This window comes from Pseudophryne corroboree, chromosome 6 (assembly GCF_028390025.1).
Source record: "Pseudophryne corroboree isolate aPseCor3 chromosome 6, aPseCor3.hap2, whole genome shotgun sequence".
Taxonomy (NCBI): Eukaryota; Metazoa; Chordata; class Amphibia; order Anura; family Myobatrachidae; genus Pseudophryne; species Pseudophryne corroboree.
The window spans coordinates 339468968-339487368 of NC_086449.1; the positions used below are offsets into that span (position 1 = coordinate 339468968).

General features: G+C 42.5%; 1 protein-coding gene and 1 pseudogene across 2 annotated transcripts in view; one reads left to right on the forward strand and one right to left on the reverse strand.

Moving 5' to 3' along the window:
* NPTN (neuroplastin) overlaps nucleotides 1-18401 on the forward strand; it is a 225312-nt gene that overhangs the window by 158124 nt on the left and 48787 nt on the right. For both annotated transcript variants that reach the window (XM_063926468.1, XM_063926467.1), the window contains exon 6: nucleotides 5383-5656. In XM_063926468.1, coding sequence (XP_063782538.1) covers nucleotides 5383-5656 — 274 coding nt within the window. The remainder of the gene's footprint in view (nucleotides 1-5382; nucleotides 5657-18401) is intronic.
* On the reverse strand, nucleotides 15736-15854 carry LOC134936936 (5S ribosomal RNA; annotated as a pseudogene).

Here is an 18401-nt window from a genome sequence, read left to right on the forward strand (position 1 = left end):
TTTGACGGCATGGCGGTTGAACGCCAGATTCTAAAAGAAAAAGGCATTCCTGAAGAAGTCATTCCTACCTTGATTAAGGCAAGGAAAGAAGTCACCGCAAAGCATTATCACCGCATTTGGCGGAAATATGTGGCATGGTGCGAGGGTCGGAATGCTCCGACGAAGGAATTTCAACTGGGTCGTTTCCTACATTTCCTGCAATCAGGATTGTCTATGGGTCTCAAATTGGGATCTATTAAGGTTCAAATTTCGGCCCTGTCTATATTCTTCCAAAAAGAATTGGCCTCAGTTCCTGAGGTCCAGACTTTTGTCAAAGGAGTACTGCATATACAGCCTCCTGTGGTGCCTCCGGTGGCACCGTGGGATCTAAATGTAGTTTTAGATTTCCTCAAATCCCATTGGTTTGAACCACTTAAGAAGGTGGATTTGAAATATCTCACATGGAAAGTGACTATGTTACTGGCCCTGGCTTCGGCCAGGAGAGTATCAGAACTGGCGGCTTTATCTTATAAAAGTCCTTATTTAAGTTTCCATTCAGATAGGGCAGAGCTGCGGACGCGTCCGCATTTTCTCCCGAAGGTGGTGTCAGCGTTTCACCTGAACCAGCCTATTGTAGTGCCTGCGGCTACAAACGACTTGGAAGACTCCAAGTTGTTGGACGTTGTCAGAGCTTTAAAGATATACATTTCAAGGACGGCTGGAGTCAGAAAATCTGACTCGCTGTTTATACTGTATGCACCCAACAAGTTGGGTGCACCTGCTTCTAAGCAGTCGATTGCTCGTTGGATTTGTAACACGATTCAACTTGCACATTCTGTGGCAGGCCTACCACAGCCTAATTCTGTTAAGGCCCATTCCACAAGGAAGGTGGGCTCATCCTGGGCGGCTGCCCGAGGGGTCTCGGCATTACAACTCTGCCGAGCAGCTACGTGGTCAGGGGAGAACACGTTTGTAAAATGTTACAAATTTGATACCCTGGCAAAAGAGGACCTGGAGTTCTCTCATTCGGTGCTGCAGAGTCATCCGCACTCTCCCGCCCGTTTGGGAGCTTTGGTATAATCCCCATGGTCCTTTCAGGAACCCCAGCATCCACTTAGGACGATAGAGAAAATAAGAATTTACTTACCGATAATTCTATTTCTCGGAGTCCGTAGTGGATGCTGGGCGCCCATCCCAAGTGCGGATTATCTGCAAGACTTGTACATAGTTATTGTTAACTATTTCGGGTTATTTTGTTTAGGGAGCCATCTTTCAGAGGCTCCTCTGTTATCATACTGTTAACTGGGTTTAGATCACAAGTTGTACGGTGTGATTGGTGTGGCTGGTATGAGTCTTACCCGGGATTCAAAATCCTCCCTTATTGTGTACGCTCGTCCGGGCACAGTACCTAACTGGAGTCTGGAGGAGGGTCATAGGGGGAGGAGCCAGTGCACACCACCTGACCTGTAAAAGCTTTACTTTTTGTGCCCTGTCTCCTGCGGAGCCGCTATTCCCCATGGTCCTTTCAGGAACCCCAGCATCCACTACGGACTCCGAGAAATAGAATTATCGGTAAGTAAATTCTTATTATATGAGGGATGCACAGAGGGACATTTGCCGGCTGGCATCTAGAATTAATGCAATGTCCATTTCTGCCAGGAGAGTATTATGGACTCGGCAGTGGACAGGTGATGCTGATTCTAAAAGGCACATGGAGGTTTTGCCTTATAAGGGGGAGGAATTGTTTGGGGACGGTCTCTCGGACCTCGTATCCACAGCAACAGCTGGGAAGTCGACTTTTTTACCTCAGGTTCCCTCACAGCCTAAGAAAGCACCGTATTATCAAGTACAGTCCTTTCGGCCTCAGAAAGGCAAGCGGGTCAGAGGCGCGTCCTTTCTGCCCAGAGGCAGGGGTAGAGGGAAAAAGCTGCACCAGACAGCCAGTTCCCAGGAACAAAAATCCTCCCCTGCTTCCACTAAGTCCACCGCATGACGCTGGGGCTCCACAGGTGGAGCCAGGTGCGGTGGGGGCGCGTTTCCGGAACTTCAGCGACCAGTGGGTTCGCTCACAGGTGGATCTCTGGGTTCTACAAGTGGTATCTCAGGGATACAAGCTGGAGTTCGAGGCGTCTCCCCCTCGCCGTTACCTCAAATCAGCCTTGCCAGCTGCTCCCAAGGAAAGGGAGGTAGTACTGGCGGCAATTCACAAGCTGTACCTTCAGCAGGTGATAATCAAAGTTCCCCTCCTTCAACTGGGACGGGGTTACTATTCCATAATGTTCGTGGTACCGAAACCAGACTGTTCGGTGAGACCCATTCTAAATTTGAAATCCTTGAACACTTATATAAGGAAGTTCAAGTTCAAAATGGAATCGCTCAGGGCGGTTATTGCAAGCCTGGAAGAGGGGGATTTTATGGTGTCACTGGACATCAAGGATGCTTACCTACATGTCCCCATTTACCCACCTCACCAGGAGTACCTCAGGTTTGTGGTACAGGACTGTCATTACCAATTCCAGACGTTGCCGTTTGGTCTGTCCACGGCACTGAGGGTATTTACCAAGGTAATGGCCGAAATGATGATACTCCGAAAGAAGGGAGTTATAATTATCCCGTACTTGGACGATCTCCTTATAAAGGCAAGGTCCAAGGAGCAGTTGTTAGTCGGAGTAGCACTATCTCGGGAGGTGCTACAACAGCACGGCTGGATTCTGAATATCCCAATGTCGCAGCTGATTCCTACGACGCATCTGCTGTTCTTGGGCGTGATTCTGGACACAGAACAGAAGAAGGTGTTTCTCCCGGAGGAGAAGGCCCAGGAATTGTCATCTCTGGTCAGGGACCTCCTGAAACCAAAACAGGTGTCGGTGCATCACTGCACGCGAGTCCTGGGAAAGATGGTAGCTTCTTACGAAGCAATTCCCTTCGGCAAGTTCCATGCAAGAATCTTTCAGTGGGATCTGTTAGACAAGTGGTCCGGATCGCATCTTCAGATGCATCGGTTGATCACCCTGTCCCCGAGGGCCAGGGTGTCTCTGCTGTGGTGGCTGCAGAGTGCTCATCTTCTCGAGGGCCGCAGATTTGGCATTCAGGACTGGGTCCTGGTGACCACGGATGCAAGCCTCCGAGGTTGGGGGGCAGTCACTCAGGGAAGAAACTTCCAAGGACAGTGGTCGAGTCAGGAGACTTCCCTACACATAAATATTCTGGAACTAAGGGCCATTTACAATGCCCTAAGTCAAGCAGAACCCCTGCTTCAAAACCAGCCGGTGCTGATTCAGTCAGACAACATCACGGCGGTCGCCCATGTAAACAGACAGGGCGGCACAAGAAGCAGGATGGCGATGGCAGAAGCCACAAGGATTCTTCGATGGGCAGAGAATCACGTGCTAGCACTGTCAGATATTGCGCCAGGTCAAGGGACCCTCAGGCGATAGCTGTGGACGCTCTGGTGACACCGTGGGTGTACCAGTCGGTTTATGTGTTCACTCCTCTTCCTTTCATACCAAAGGTACTGAGGATAATAAGAGAGAGGAGTAAGAACTATACTCATCGTTCCGGATTGGCCAAGAAGGACTTGGTACCCGGAACTACAAGAAATGATCTCAGAGGACCCTTGGCCTCTGCCGCTCCGACAGGACCTGCTACAGCAGGGGCCCGGTCTGTTCCAAGACTTACCGTGGCTGCGTTTGGCGGCATGGCGGTTGAACGCCGGATCCTAATGGAAAAGGGCATTCCAGTTGAAGTCATTCCTACGCTGATAAAAGCTAGGAAGGATGTGACAGCAAAACATTATCACCGCATATGGAGAAAATATGTTGCTTGGTGTGAGGCCAGGAAGGCCCCAACAGAGGAATTTCAGCTGGGTCGATTTATGCACTTCCTACAGTCAGGAGTGACTATGGGCCTAAAATTGGGATCCATTAAAGTCCAGATTTCGGCCCTGTCTATTTTCTTTCAAAAAGAACTGGCTTCACTGCCTGAAGTTCAGACGTTTGTTAAGGGAGTGCTGCATATTCAGCCCCCTTTTGTGCCTCCAGTGGCACCTTGGGATCTCAACGTAGTGTTGGATTTCCTAAAATCACATTGGTTTGAGCCACTTCAGACCGTGGAGTTGAAGTATCTCACGTGGAAGGTAGTCATGCTGTTGGCCTTGGCCTCAGCTAGGCGTGTGTCAGAATTGGCGGCTTTGTCCTGTAAAAGCCCATATCTGATTTTCCATATGGACAGGGCGGAATTGAGGACTCGTCCCCAATTTCTCCCAAAGGTGGTATCAGCGTTTCATTTGAACCAACCTATTGTGGTGCCTGCGGCTACTCGGGACTTGGAGGATTCCAAGTTGCTGGACGTAGTCCAGGCCCTGAAAATCTATGTTTCCAGGACGGCTAGAGTCATAAAAACTGACTCGCTGTTTATCCTGCATGCACCCAACAAGCTGGGTGCTCCTGCTTCTAAGCAGACTATTGCTCGCTGGATCTGTAGCACGATTCAACTTGCACATTCTGCGGCTGGACTGCCGCATCCTAAATCAGTAAAAGCCCATTCCACGAGGAAGGTGGGCTCTTCTTGGGCGGCTGCCCGAGGGGTCTTGGCTTTACAACTTTGCCGAGCTGCTACTTGGTCGGGATCAAACACTTTTGCAAAATTCTACAAGTTTGATACCCTGGTTGAGGAGGACCTTGAGTTTGCTCATTCGGTGCTGCAGAGTCATCTGCACTCTCCCGCCCGTTTGGGAGCTGTGGTATAATCCCCATGGTCCTTACGGAGTACCCAGCATCCACTAGGACGTCAGAGAAAATAAGAATTTACTCACCGGTAATTCTATTTCTCGTAGTCCATAGTGGATGCTGGGAGCCCGTCCCAAGTGCGGACTTTCTGCAATACATGTATATAGTTATTGCTTAACTATAGGGTTATTGTTATGAGCCATCTGTTGAATGAGGCTCAGTTGTTGTTCATACTGTTAACTGGGTATAGTTATCACAAGTTGTACGGTGTGATTGGTGTGGCTGGTATGAGTCTTACCCTGGATTCCAAATCCTTTCCTAATAATGTCAGCTCTTCCGGGCACAGTTTCCCTAACTGAGGTCTGGAGGAGGGGCATAGAGGGAGGAGCCAGTGCACACCCAATATAGTACCTAATCTTTGTTTTAAGAGTGCCCAGTCTCCTGCGGAGCCCGTCTATTCCCCATGGTCCTTACGGAGTACCCAGCATCCACTACGGACTACGAGAAATAGAATTACCGGTGAGTAAATTCTTATTTTTTTTTTTTTCCAATCCTGACAAATCTAGTGGGCTTTGTGTGTAGGGAGAACACTTCAATGCACTTGACCTGTTGATTCTCTGTGAATTTATTGTGTCTAAATGCTGTTGTGTTTTTTGTTTATTTCTTCACTTTGCAGGAACCAACTAATGAGAGCGGCCGTATCTTTATCACTAACAAGGATAATTACACGGAGTTGAGAATCATAAACCTGGACATTTCCAAAGACCCTGGCGTTTACCAGTGCAATGCCACAAATTCTGTTGGTTTAATTAGTAGCCTTATCATCTTGCGTGTACGCAGTCACTTGGCTCCAGTATGGCCCTTTCTTGGGATTGTGGCAGAGATCGTCATCTTAGCGGTCATCATAATTGTGTATGAGAAGCGCAAAAGACCAGATGAGGTGCCAGATGGTAAGACTAGGGGAAGGGCACAATTGGCTTTTCCGTATGGTAGTTATTTGCTTCAAAAAGTCTTACTTTCTGTGGTGATTTGTAGAGTATAGAAGTAAAAGAAAAAAAAAATAGTAAATGGACAAGACTTAAAAAAAAATAAAAAAAAAATTCAGTTATCTCTTTTCAAAGTCGACGTTATGTAAGGAGCTAACTGCAAGAACATAGAGCAAGTGAGCCATTATTATTGTGTTCGGTTTAGATAAGTCTAACTTTGGTCATCTCAGTTGGCCTGTTCATCTCTAGACTGGAGCACGCCTTTCTCTCATTGTATGGAGAAGGATGAGGTGTTTACAGATCATGTATAAACATACCCAAGCAAATCTGGGACCAGTATTTTGGTTTAAAAGCTAAAAAACTGAATGCTCACACTTACAATAAATGATATTGCTTACATTGCTGTCTGCTTTTGAGAGGTAAAATTACAAGACTTTTCTGCAGTACGAAAAGATAACAGACAGAAGGCTGAAATGTAATTTTATACTACGTAGCTCTTTTTAATGCAAAATAATGGGCCCCATACACTACAATGATTTTGCACGATTTGATGCAATTTCAACCTTTCAGTCCGATATATCTTATAAATGGTGGTATTCAGTATGCCGGCTGTTGGGATCCAGGCGCTCGGTATACCGGCTCCGGAATCCCGGCATACCGACAACCATTCTCCCTCTTGGGGGTCCACGACCCCCCTGGAGGGAGAATAAATACGCCAGCATGCCCGCAGCGAGCCTGCAAGGGGCTTATTTGCGCTCGCCCAGCTGTTGGTATGCTGTCGGTCGGCATACCATACTACACCCCTTATGAAAATTTGTCAAATCGTATGTGTTTTACATCCAGTCCTATCCTATGCGCGGTCCCGTGACCATCGTATCGGAGCCCCTAGATCGTTGGTGCTGCACTAATGATATATCGGAATCGGATGGAAAAAGTGTGTTTTTTGTGCATGTGATATATCGCATGCGATGTATCACAGGGAAGTTGGGCATTCTCAGGACACTCCCAGCCCCCGTAGCCCTCTAATTCAGCCCATCAGGTTATGGGGTATATGCAATTGCGGTCGAATTCGCGGCAATTTTCGCCGTTTTTTAATTCGACTCAATTCGACAGGTGAATCCCGGAAGGTGGCTTCCGGAATTCACCATATTCAATGAAAAACGGATTCGCCAGAGTCGCGGGCGAAAATCGGCCGATTTGGCGGATTTTGCCGCGATTTTAAAAAACGGTAAAAAAACGTGAAAAACCCGAAAAAAAAAATGGCGTGGGGTCCCCCCTCCAAAGCATAACCAGCCTCGGGCTCATCGAGCTGGTCCTGGTTCTAAAAATGCAGGGGAAAAATTGGCCAGGGATCCCCCGTATTTTTAACACCAGCATCGGGCTCCACTAGCTGGACAGATAATGCCACAGCCGGGGGTCACTTTTATGCCGTGCCCTGCGGCCGTGGCATTAAATATCCAACTAGTCACCCCTGGCCGGGGTACCCTGGGGGAGTGGGGACCCCTTCAATCAAGGGGTCCCCCCCCCCAGCCACCCAAGGGCCAGGGGTGAAGCCCGAAGCTGTCCTCCCCCCCCCCCCCCCCCCCCCCCCCCCCCCATCCAATGGGCTGCGGATGGGGGGGCTGATAGCCTTTTGTGATAATAAAAAGATATTGTTTTTTCCAGCAGTACTACAAGTCCCAGCAAGCCTCCCCCGCAAGCTGGTACTTGGAGAACCACAAGTACCAGCATGCGGGAGAAAAACGGGTCCGCTGGTACCTGTAGTACTACTGGGAAAAAAATACCCAAATAAAAACAGGACACACACACCTTGATAGTAAAACTTTATTACACACTACCGACACACACATACTTACCTATGTTGACACGCCGACTGCCACGGTCTCCGACGATCCGAGGGTACCTGTGAAAAAATTATACTCACCTTCCAGCGTCCAGAGATAAATCCACGTCCAGAGAGTAAAATCCACGTACTTGTTTAAAAAAAAAAAAAACGCAAAAACACGCTCCATACCGGACTAGAAAGGGGTCCAATGCTTTCACATCAGACCCCTTTCTCCCGAATGCCGGGACATCACGTGACTCCTGTCACTGACGTCCCTTCAGCCAATCAGGAAGCGCTACTTCCGTGGCGCTCACCTGATTGGCTGTGCGCTGTCTGTACTGTGACAGCACATCGCAAAGCTGCTCCATTACTTTCAATGGTGGGAACTTTGCGGGTAGCGGTGGGGTCACCCGCCGGTCAGCCGCTGACCGGCGGGTGACCTTACCGCTAGCCGCTAAGTTCCCACCATTGAAAGTAATGGAGCGGCTTTGCGATGTGCTGTCACAGTACAGACAGCGCACAGCCAATCAGGTGAGCGCAACGAAGTTGCGCTTCCTGATTGGCTTAGAGACCTTTCTGTGACAGCTGTCACTGACAGGTCTCATTCGTGGAAAGGTGTCCCATGTGTCCGCATGGGACCCCTTTCAGTCCGGCATGGAGCGGGTGTTCGGTTTGTTTTTTTGCCAAGTACGTGGATTTATCTCTGGACCATGGCTGAGGTGAGTATATTGATCTTTTCTTTTCAGGTATCCGTGGATTCTACATGGAGAAGAGGACCGATGTCGGCGTGTGAACATAGGTAAGTATGTGTGTGTCGACGTATGAAATAAAGTTTTACTGTCGACGGTGTGTGTGTCCTGTTTTTATTTGGGTATTTTTTCCCCAGTAGTACTACAGGTACCAGCGGGCCCATTTTTCTCCCGCATGCTGGTACTTGTGGTTCTCCAAGTACCAGCTTGCGGGGGAGGCTTGCTGGGACTTGTAGTACTACTGGAAAAAACAATATCTTTTTATTATCACAAAAGGCTATCAGCCCCCCCATCCGCAGCCCATTGGATGGGGGGGGACAGCCTCGGGCTTCACCCCTGGCCCTTGGGTGGCTGGGGGGGGGGGACCCCTTGATTGAAGGGGTCCCCACTCCCCCAGGGTACCCCGGCCAGGGGTGACTAGTTGGATATTTAATGCCACGGCCGCAGGGCACGGCATAAAAGTGACCCCCGGCTGTGGCATTATCTGTCCAGCTAGTGGAGCCCGATGCTGGTGTTAAAAATACGGGGGACCCCTACTCTTTTTGTCCCCCGTATTTTTGGCACCAGCACCAGGCGCAGAGCCCGGTGCTGGTTTTAAAAATACGGGGGATCCCCTGTCAATTTTTTCCCCGCATTTTTAGAACCAGGACCAGCTCGAAGAGCCCGAGGCTGGTTATGCTTTGGAGGGGGGACCCCACGCCATTTTTTTTTATGATTTCACCGTTCCAGCATAAAAAAAAAAAATATATAATAATATTTTAAAAAATATATAAATATTTGTGCCTCCAAAAAAAAAAAAAAAAAGTACCTAATCCCTTCTAATATAAATAGATCTGCTATTCCCCCCCAAAAAAACACAAAAAAAAACATGTTTAAAATTTTTTTACTTGTTTTCACCCTCCAAAGTGTGGCGGATTGAAAATGACGAATTTGCTGTCTAAAAGCACTGCTGTCGAATTTCCAAACTTGAATTGAATATGCTTTGGTCGAATTGCAGCACTTGTATCATTGCAGAAAAGTCGAATTTGCAAAAAGTCGAATTTGCAAAAAGTCGAATTTCAAAAAGTCGAATTTCAAAAAGTCGAATTTTGAAAGTCCGTTTTTTGGTCGGAAAGCACTGAATTGCATAGGCGATTTTTTTTTTTTTGGTCGAAAATGACCCGAAATTCGACAATTTCAGGAATTCGACCGCAATTGCATATACCCCTATATCTTATGGTACAATTGTATGCCATACGATATATCACATGCGATTTATAGCGGCTTTATCAATCGCATGCAATATATCTTAAGCAAAAATAGCACAAAAGTACCAAATCTTATGCAATTACTCCCGGGAAGGTCCCAGATGAGTTCAAGGGAAATTGCATCTGACTTCAGCCTCAGATGTATCGTTGTAGTGTATGGGGCCCTTAAATCTAATTTTGACATTTTATGTGTAGATTAATTATGGCAGGACTGAAGCATAATGAGGCAGAAAGTATAGTTGCTTTATGTAATATGCAAATCGTTTTATTGATATACATGTATTTAGAAAGATGTTGAAGCAAAACAGAACTTTAAAAGTACTGACGGTTGACATACGGAAGGAATATCAAAGCAGATTGTTTCCATTGCGGTGTTATGGAAGGACACAATAACAAGACCTTTTTTCCAGCACTTTCAATGTAAACAAAATCTGTGCGAACACAGTAAGAACTAAACAAAATAAATCTGCTTGTCAGAGCCTCTAATCCTAACTGCCATTGGGGCCCCTTAATGTAATAACCAGCAATAGCAACCATTTATATCACAGATGTGTAGTTCAGGAGGTTGTGCTGCTCCAATATACAGTCAGAAGAAGGTCCCAGCTTACACTATGCTCAAGTACAGCACCAGATTTTAGTCGTTCAAGTGTAACATATGTCACCATGCATGGCAGCACATTTTATTTAATGCTTTATAACAAATTTGAGGTTTATCTTAAAAAAAAATAAAAAATGTAAATATACAGTAATTGCATGGACGCTGACAACTGCAGCAGTTTTAACACACTAATGCTCAAACATATGACGTTAGTGTTCGGTTTTGATTTTTGGCCACTGCCCCATGACTTTTTTTTTTTTTTTTTTTGCTTTCTATAAGACTAGTTTTGGTAGTGTGAGTGCCAATTGCAAAGCTAGAATAAATTACATATTTAGTTTTATTTCTAATTTCCTTCTAAAATGTTGCAGTATATGTAATGGCCTATGAGATTTAAGCTTGTTAGCCACTATTTAAAGTGGCAATTTAAAAAAAAAAAAGCAATCAGGTCGGTTTTCTCTTTTTAAACCTTTTAATGAAAACCACTAAATTGCACAAAGCATGCAGTTGGATGCAACTCCCAGGCTATTGCAAGCACCCCTTTAGACTTTCCTCTCTGTATATAAAGCCTCTTCTAAGGTATTTCTCACCTATGACCTACCTGTTTTAATCCAGACCAAGGAGTGGAGTTTAATCACGGCTTGGTAGTAAATAAATCTAAAAAAAACAAATTTCCTTTTTATAGAGGTTTTCCACAAAATGGATGGAAACGGGGACAATTTATTAATTGAATCCTTTATTCTAACCAGCACGCCTCAAAAAATGTAATGGTCAAACCAATTGCTGTAGGTGTGATTTGATTTGTGTGAGCTGATTTTGCAGTGAATTTGCAATGAAAACTGCATTTTAAATCCAGTAAATTTCGTGTGCACCCTCCAAGTGTGTGAAAAGGTAGGGAAAAGCTTTAAGTTAAAAATGTCGGGACTTGCTCCAGAAGCCCTTGGACACCCTTCCTAATAACTATTTGGGCATTTTTAAAAGTTTTTTATTAGCTTAATTGGCCATGTCGTTTTTTTTTTTTTTTTTTTGGTGGATTCAAAATAAATATCCTCAAATTACCCTAAAAATTAACTTTAGCTTTTGCACCCCATTACACTTTAATATGGTGGCAAATTACCTCCAAAAGCACTTTTTTTTTTTTTTTTTGGTGTTTTAATAGAATTCTTTTGTAATTAAATGAAATTTGTAAACTTTTATTACACTATTTTACTTAAAAGAGCAGAAATAGTAATTTCACACGTTTTAAAAGAATCTATTTTCTTTTTGCACACTAACCACCTTCTAGATGATTCTGTTAACGAAATTTGTCCCTATTCTGGGGTCCAGGAAAGTCTCCCCATTTTTTTCTTGCACTTCTCTCATATTGCATTTTGTTGTAAATTTGCAACACCCCTGCTCCTTGAGTACCTTGACCTCATAGGGGTCTATTCAATTAAAGTCGGAACTGTTGTCTAGTCAGAAAGATGTCCGTTTTAAACTTTTGTTTTTAGGTCGAATCATGATTCAACCCATTCAGTGGTCCTGCCGTTTTTCTGACTTGTCTGCAATTCCGACTTGTCGGAAAACACGTGGATCGGCGGATTAGCCATGGATCCACGTGTTTTGTTAGACTTGCGTCCAAATCTGACAGGTTTTAGTCTAATTTTTGACAATGTCAATCCAACTTTAAAAAAAAAAAAAGTCGAATTGCCATTGTCATACTGACAAAGCCAGTCTGATTTTCCTGCTAATTTAATACTGCATTGTCAGATCATCTTTGTCGGAGAGGATCCAACATGCATTGAATAAACCCCATAGTATACAAGAGAATGAAAAGTAATGCTGTATTCCTTTTCCACATCCTGTGTATTGACTTAATTCAACTTAATTCACATGGAATATATTATCGCCTAAAAGCTAAAATTAAGCAATATTATATCATATAACATCATTTAACTTTAAACGATTAATTTATCTACTAATCCAACCAATATACATCTATCATTAATAATCCAATAAATTAAAGGGGTGGTCCTATTGTTAACTATGCACATGTATATCATCTTAAAGTGTTTTATTTTCCCCCAGCTATACACACTGAACTGCAGGCATTTGGAGTATCAATATTCAGTCTAGTTGTGCTGGAATTCAACCTGTAACTAACTATTAGAAAGTAAATATAATTTACAAAGAGTGTGGGGGGGTTTTCTTCGTGTTTTTGGGGCGGTGGGGTTATAATTAACGATGTCGCTCAAATTTCTTCCCCTTCTCCTGCTATACCTGGTAAGTTTGAGCCCTATATGCTGTATTCTCTGAAGCTAGAAATTCCCAGGGGAACGCTATACATGTCTTGTGTTGCTATGTTCAGAGGTTTGTATGAAACATGTCTGAGCCATGGTGCCATCTTGCTGTGGGCATGAAACACACTGTTGAAATTACTGCATGGTAATTCAACAATTTGGAGGAATGGAACAAGCCATCTCTACAGATTGCACTGACCTTTTCTACACACATTTATAAATACTGGAATAGCAAAGCATTTTATTTTGTATCCAAGTCATACTGCTTGATAGTGCATAGAGATCAGCATCATGTAAACATTAATGGTAGCTTTCTAGTTAGTAAAAACTTTGTGCATCTCAAAAATTCAGCAGTGCATTTCATACTCTCTAGCATGGCCTAAAGTTTCTCTGGCTCAGCTTTGCTCTTGTTTGTCAGATTTAGTTATCCTATGCATCTTGAATAGGTTTTAGTTGACCTGTTCCAACCTCTTCCTTGACATAAATAGATGCTTTGTTTTTGAAACATCTCTGCCTTTATGCCCTGCTTGAGCTGCCATGTTAGTTGGATGCAGCTATGCTGGCTTTAAAGTGCTCCTTCAGCATAATAGGCCAATGCAAATAGATTTGTTCATGGCCCGCTAAATGATTCTACCTTTCTGGTTTGCATTAGTCAAAAGATTAGCAAAAATCTGTCGGCAAGGTGACAACATATGTAAACAGCATTAACTTCTTGAGTTATAGTCCAACATTTAATATGGAACAAACAGCAGTTGACTTATTTTCTGTCCCAACTTTTGTATAATCTATTGCAATGTACATGGAACGATAATTGTATGTTTTTGTTTTTTTTAAGAAGATTTTTCAATTTTACCAAAGTGTATATATGCTTATAATACACTTAAACGTAGTAGGCAAGGGATTAAATCAGTGCATTGATTTTTTTTTTAACCATATTGCAGTTAAAGCAATATTGATTATATATTTCTTGACTAAAATTCACCTTCACTATTTAAGGGTGGAATTTTAGAGTACATCTGAAAAGCAATTCATTTTTGTTCCCATATACTATAGTGTACTTGGTTCCCCATTAACAAGCGTGGTCCGTTATGGACTAGTCATTTTGCTGTTTAATTGTTAACCAGAGGCCTGAGCTCTTAAGTCTTCATACTTGTAGGAGATATTGTGTGTGCATGGGTATGTGTGTGTGTGTTGGGATTCTTCCATTAAATTTAAGTTTCCAGCATGATGCACTGCGGTTCTTGCTGTCATTGGAAGGTTCATTTTTAGTGGGAATTGAGTGTATCCTGCTGGTCAGAATGGGCACTGCCTCTAAAAACCTTCCCCTCCTTTCACCATTGCTTCCTATCAGCTTCACATTTTGCTTGCCTCCTTTCTCAGCAGCACAGATCGGACCGGGCCACTGTTTCTTTTCTCCCAAAGGGTTTTCTTTTAATTTTTTATTTTTTTTGGTTGGGAGGGGGGGGTATCCAGGGAGGCAGCTTCTCTAATGATACTTGTCGGTTACTGTGATTTTTTTTTTTTTTTTCCCCTTCAATTGCATCAAACCCTAAATATTATGGTGGTAAGTGCGAGTTCTGCATGCTTTTCCAGTTTGTCTAAACTCACTTCCGTTGTTGGGATTGCTCAAGCCCATGATGTTAACACTTGGAGTTTTCCCTCATTCACTTTCACAACTAATTCAGTTTGTTTTGGTTTCTTGTTTGTTTTCCCCTCGCTTTTTGTTTGAAAACAGAAATTAGCAATAATGTTTCTTCTCCTTCCTAATGTTTCTTATATCCGATAGGATAATGACCTGTTCTGTTCTTGTTATGGTACTGGGTCTAGAATGGTGTTTATCACTAGTTTGGCATTTAAACAAAGGCAGCTCTAGCCCTCTGTTAATTGAGGGCAAGTGTAGGCACAAGTATCATAATTAGTCATTCAAAATGATTCATCTGCTGAACAATCAAATCCTGAAGATATGTGGGTGGGGCTGAATACAAAACAAAATAAATAAGAATATTTTAAAGGTAAATATCTCCGCTAATATCCATTGCTAATCAAGATGGTTGAAGTGTGGAGCTAATCAGTATGATCATTGTGTTCATGTTTTAGGAGGTGGGGTTGAGTTCTTGAATAAAGAGCAGTAAGTCTTTAAGGGTATGCGGTTAGCATACCGCTCATCGGGATCCCGGCAGTCACAAAACCGACCCCTGGGTTACCATACCGCCGCTGGGGTGATTCACCCTCTGTGGGTGTCCACAACACCCATAGAAAGACAAAACCTGTGGCAAGCTCAGCTCGCCACAGAGTCCGCAGTGTGGTGAGCACAGCAGCTTTGTTGCGCTCGCCCTCCTGCCGGCATTCCACCGCTCGGGATGCCGATGTTGGTATACTGACATTCGGCATGCCGATCGGTGGTATAACATACCGATCCCCTTTAAAGTACAAGTTTCTTTACAGTAGATATTGCTTTATATATATATATATATATATATATATATATATATATATATATATATATATATATATATATATATATGAAAAGGTTTTCCTTTTCTTTTATCTGTGTACTGTACCCCTACCTAACAGGGGGTTATTCCCGAGGTTGGAGCTCTTTTTACTTAGCGCGTTAATAGGGTCTACACCAGAAATTGTGTGTGTATATATATATATATATATATATATATATATATATATATATATATATATATATATATATATATATATATATAATATTAAAACCAATATTATACTTCCATAAAATGAACCCTTCATACTTTCTTGCCATTTGAAACCCCACATGTTCCTAACAAATCAGTTAAGATTTTTTTTTTATTTTTTAAATCAGACTTTAGCTAGATGCACACTGCAAGTTTGCAGTATCTAAGTTACAAAAGAAAAAGAGAGACTCTGTGTTGGGGCACGCTTAAAAAACTAAAACTTAACTTTTAATTATTGTATGATAAAATTATGGTACACAATTCAACACACATATATAGTTTATAATATTTAAGGAGAAAAACAAATAATTCTCACTTGTGAAGTAATAATTTCGGAGTAGTAATTCTCCAAATGATATTGTTATTTGTGGTGACAGTGACACCTGAGATGAAAAATATTAGGAATTCAATTTCAGCATAAGAGAAAATTCTTCAAATGCCTATTATAATGGTATGTCCTGGTAACGATTAATCTGCTATTTCAAAAAATTTTCTGATCAATGATAGCAATATGCCAAAGAGCTCTGGATGAGTGTATGATCAGAAAGAAAATTCAATAAGAAGAAGGAAAATTAGAAATGAAAAGTGGTAATGGTCAAAGGTTGCTCCACCACCTCTGCTTTTCACATGAATACAGAGATATTTATTACTGCACCTAATATTCCCTGGAAGTCTCACATCCAGGTACTAATCAGGCTATTCACTGCTTAGCTTCCAAGATCAGACGAGATTGGGCGTAGCCAGTGAGATGTGGCAGTAATATCACATAGATTGTGAATGAGAGAATGTATGGTTATTGGCATATACCAGTTAGAGTACTTCTGCTGTCCATTAATGCGCACAGTTTCCCTGTTACTTTTAGCATTGCAGGGGAGTTATGTAACTGGCGTTAGGATGAGAGAGTACTGAACAAGTAAGATACAGGAAACGTATAGGTTCAGAGCCCGTCTTCTGCTGTCCACTGTCATATAATTTAATACAGTGGACAGTGGATGAGAGAGGCGGGTTATCTGGGCCTATTAAATAATGGTGTGAAACTACACAGATATCTTAAGATTTCTTATGATAGTGCATATTTCAATTACATACTGTTGATCCTAATAGTAGTGGGCAAAGGGATTTTCGCTATTGGCGATACCCCTAGAATATTGCAGAGGAAATCCAAAAACAGCTATTTATGATATCTCAAACCGTACATAATAGTATGAAATTTTTGTCTCACTAATTAGAGTATGAGAGTGAGAGAGAAAAAAAGAGACATCAAATAGTGTGAAATATCCTAACACTATAAATAACAAATAGCAGATTAAGCAAAAAAAAATGGAAAATTAGGGACAAAACATTTTTTGTCAAATATACGATACCAGGAGGTGAGTGGGCTGAACCGTGCACTGTTCAGCACCACTTGTCACAGACTGCCGTTTCACCTGGAGGTGGCTTGTTCACTGTTTGCAGTATCTTGTCTAATCTTTCTAGTTGGAACAAAAATCTGGTAATACAGGTTGAGTATCCCATATCCAAATATTCCGAAATATGAAATATTTCGAAATACGGATGATGGCTCAATATACACAAACTTTGTTTGATACAGTTATTTAAAAATATTGTATTAAATGACCTACAGTCTGTGTGTATAAGGTGTATATGAAACATAAATGAATTGTGTGTATGTACACAAACTTCGTTTAATGCACAGTTATTAAAAATATTGGCTAAAATTACCTTCAGGCTGTGTGTATACGGTGTATATGAAACCTAAATGCATTCTGTTCTGAGACTTAGGTCCCATCATCATGATATCTCATTATGGTATGCAATTATTCCAAAATACGGAAAAATCAGATATCCAAAATATTTCTGGTCCCAAGCATTTTGGATAAGGGATACTCAACCTGTATATGGGAACAAATGACCATTTGCTCCCAAACACTGGAAAACAGACTATAATGGCCGTTCAGACAAATTGGTTAAATACATTTGATCTAACCAATTTGTCAGTCAACCATTTTTGCCCATTTTCTGTCTCAAACTTGTAATGCCAGGTACACAGTTGTAGATATATCTGCAGATCAATTGATCTGCAGATATATCTACAGACGGACCGGGCAGTGTGATGTGTATACACACTGACCGATCCGTCTTGACTGACTTCATGAACTGGGCGGGCATTTACATGCATCCGCCCAGTTGTGCTTTCAGGCACCATCGGCAGCAAGTGTACGGGTGGTTGGCTGACCACTCGTACACACAGCATGATGCGCCACTATATCGTTGGCTATATTGCCCATCTGCTGTGCTGCAGGGCTTATGCGATAGGTCTGAACGACTGCGTTCACACACATTGCTCATACACACTGGCCGACGGACCTGCAATATATTGGCTGTTCAATGGAATGGCCGATATATTAAACATTGTGTACGTACCTTAACTCTTGGCGCAGACACTGCTGCCAGATTGCACTGCAAATTTATATATATATATATATATATATATATATATATATATATATATAGAAATAGCATGGGTCCGGCACTCCACGATGTTATTCTATTAATGCATCGGTGCCCTCACATGTACAGCATGTACAGACACATATTTACCCCGGTGCGGCACTCGATGTCTCACAAAACAGTCAAGAGATAATTTGCTGGTCAAACAACGTTTCAATGCTCGTAAGCACTATCGTCAGGTTTATCTGACGATAGTGCTTACGAGCATTGAAACGTTGTTTGACCAGCAAATTATCTCTTGACTGTTTTGTGAGACATCGAGTGCCGCACCGGGGTAAATATATATATATATATATATATATTATTATTATTATTATTATTATTATATATTTTTTTTTTTTTGTAGGAGGCCTAATTTAGTCATCTGCATAAAGGGTCCAGTCAATCCTCCATTCATAGCTAAAAGTGGTTTTGACTATAATTTTACATGTTATAAATCATGTGCAACTTCCACATTTTCCCTTATACTATTGGCACTACATGGAGGAATATAAAACCTAAAAAATGGCATTGTAAGTTGTAAGGAAAAATACAAAAGAAAGCGAATAAATCGTTGGGTGATACAGTACCATTGACAAGCAAATGTTTTCTGTATGTACCGTTTCTAACCCTTTTGCAGTCCCTTGAGACTTACTGGAATAAATACATTTTCCGGCTAGTGAATGGTTTGATTTTGCATTTGTGTGTGCGTGTGTCTGTGTAGGGAGTTGGTTGGTTTGTGTCTCAGGCCTTCTGTGTAAATGTAGCTCTCCTGTGCCTTATACAGCACGTTGTAGCCCTCCCCAGTCTGATTTTTCT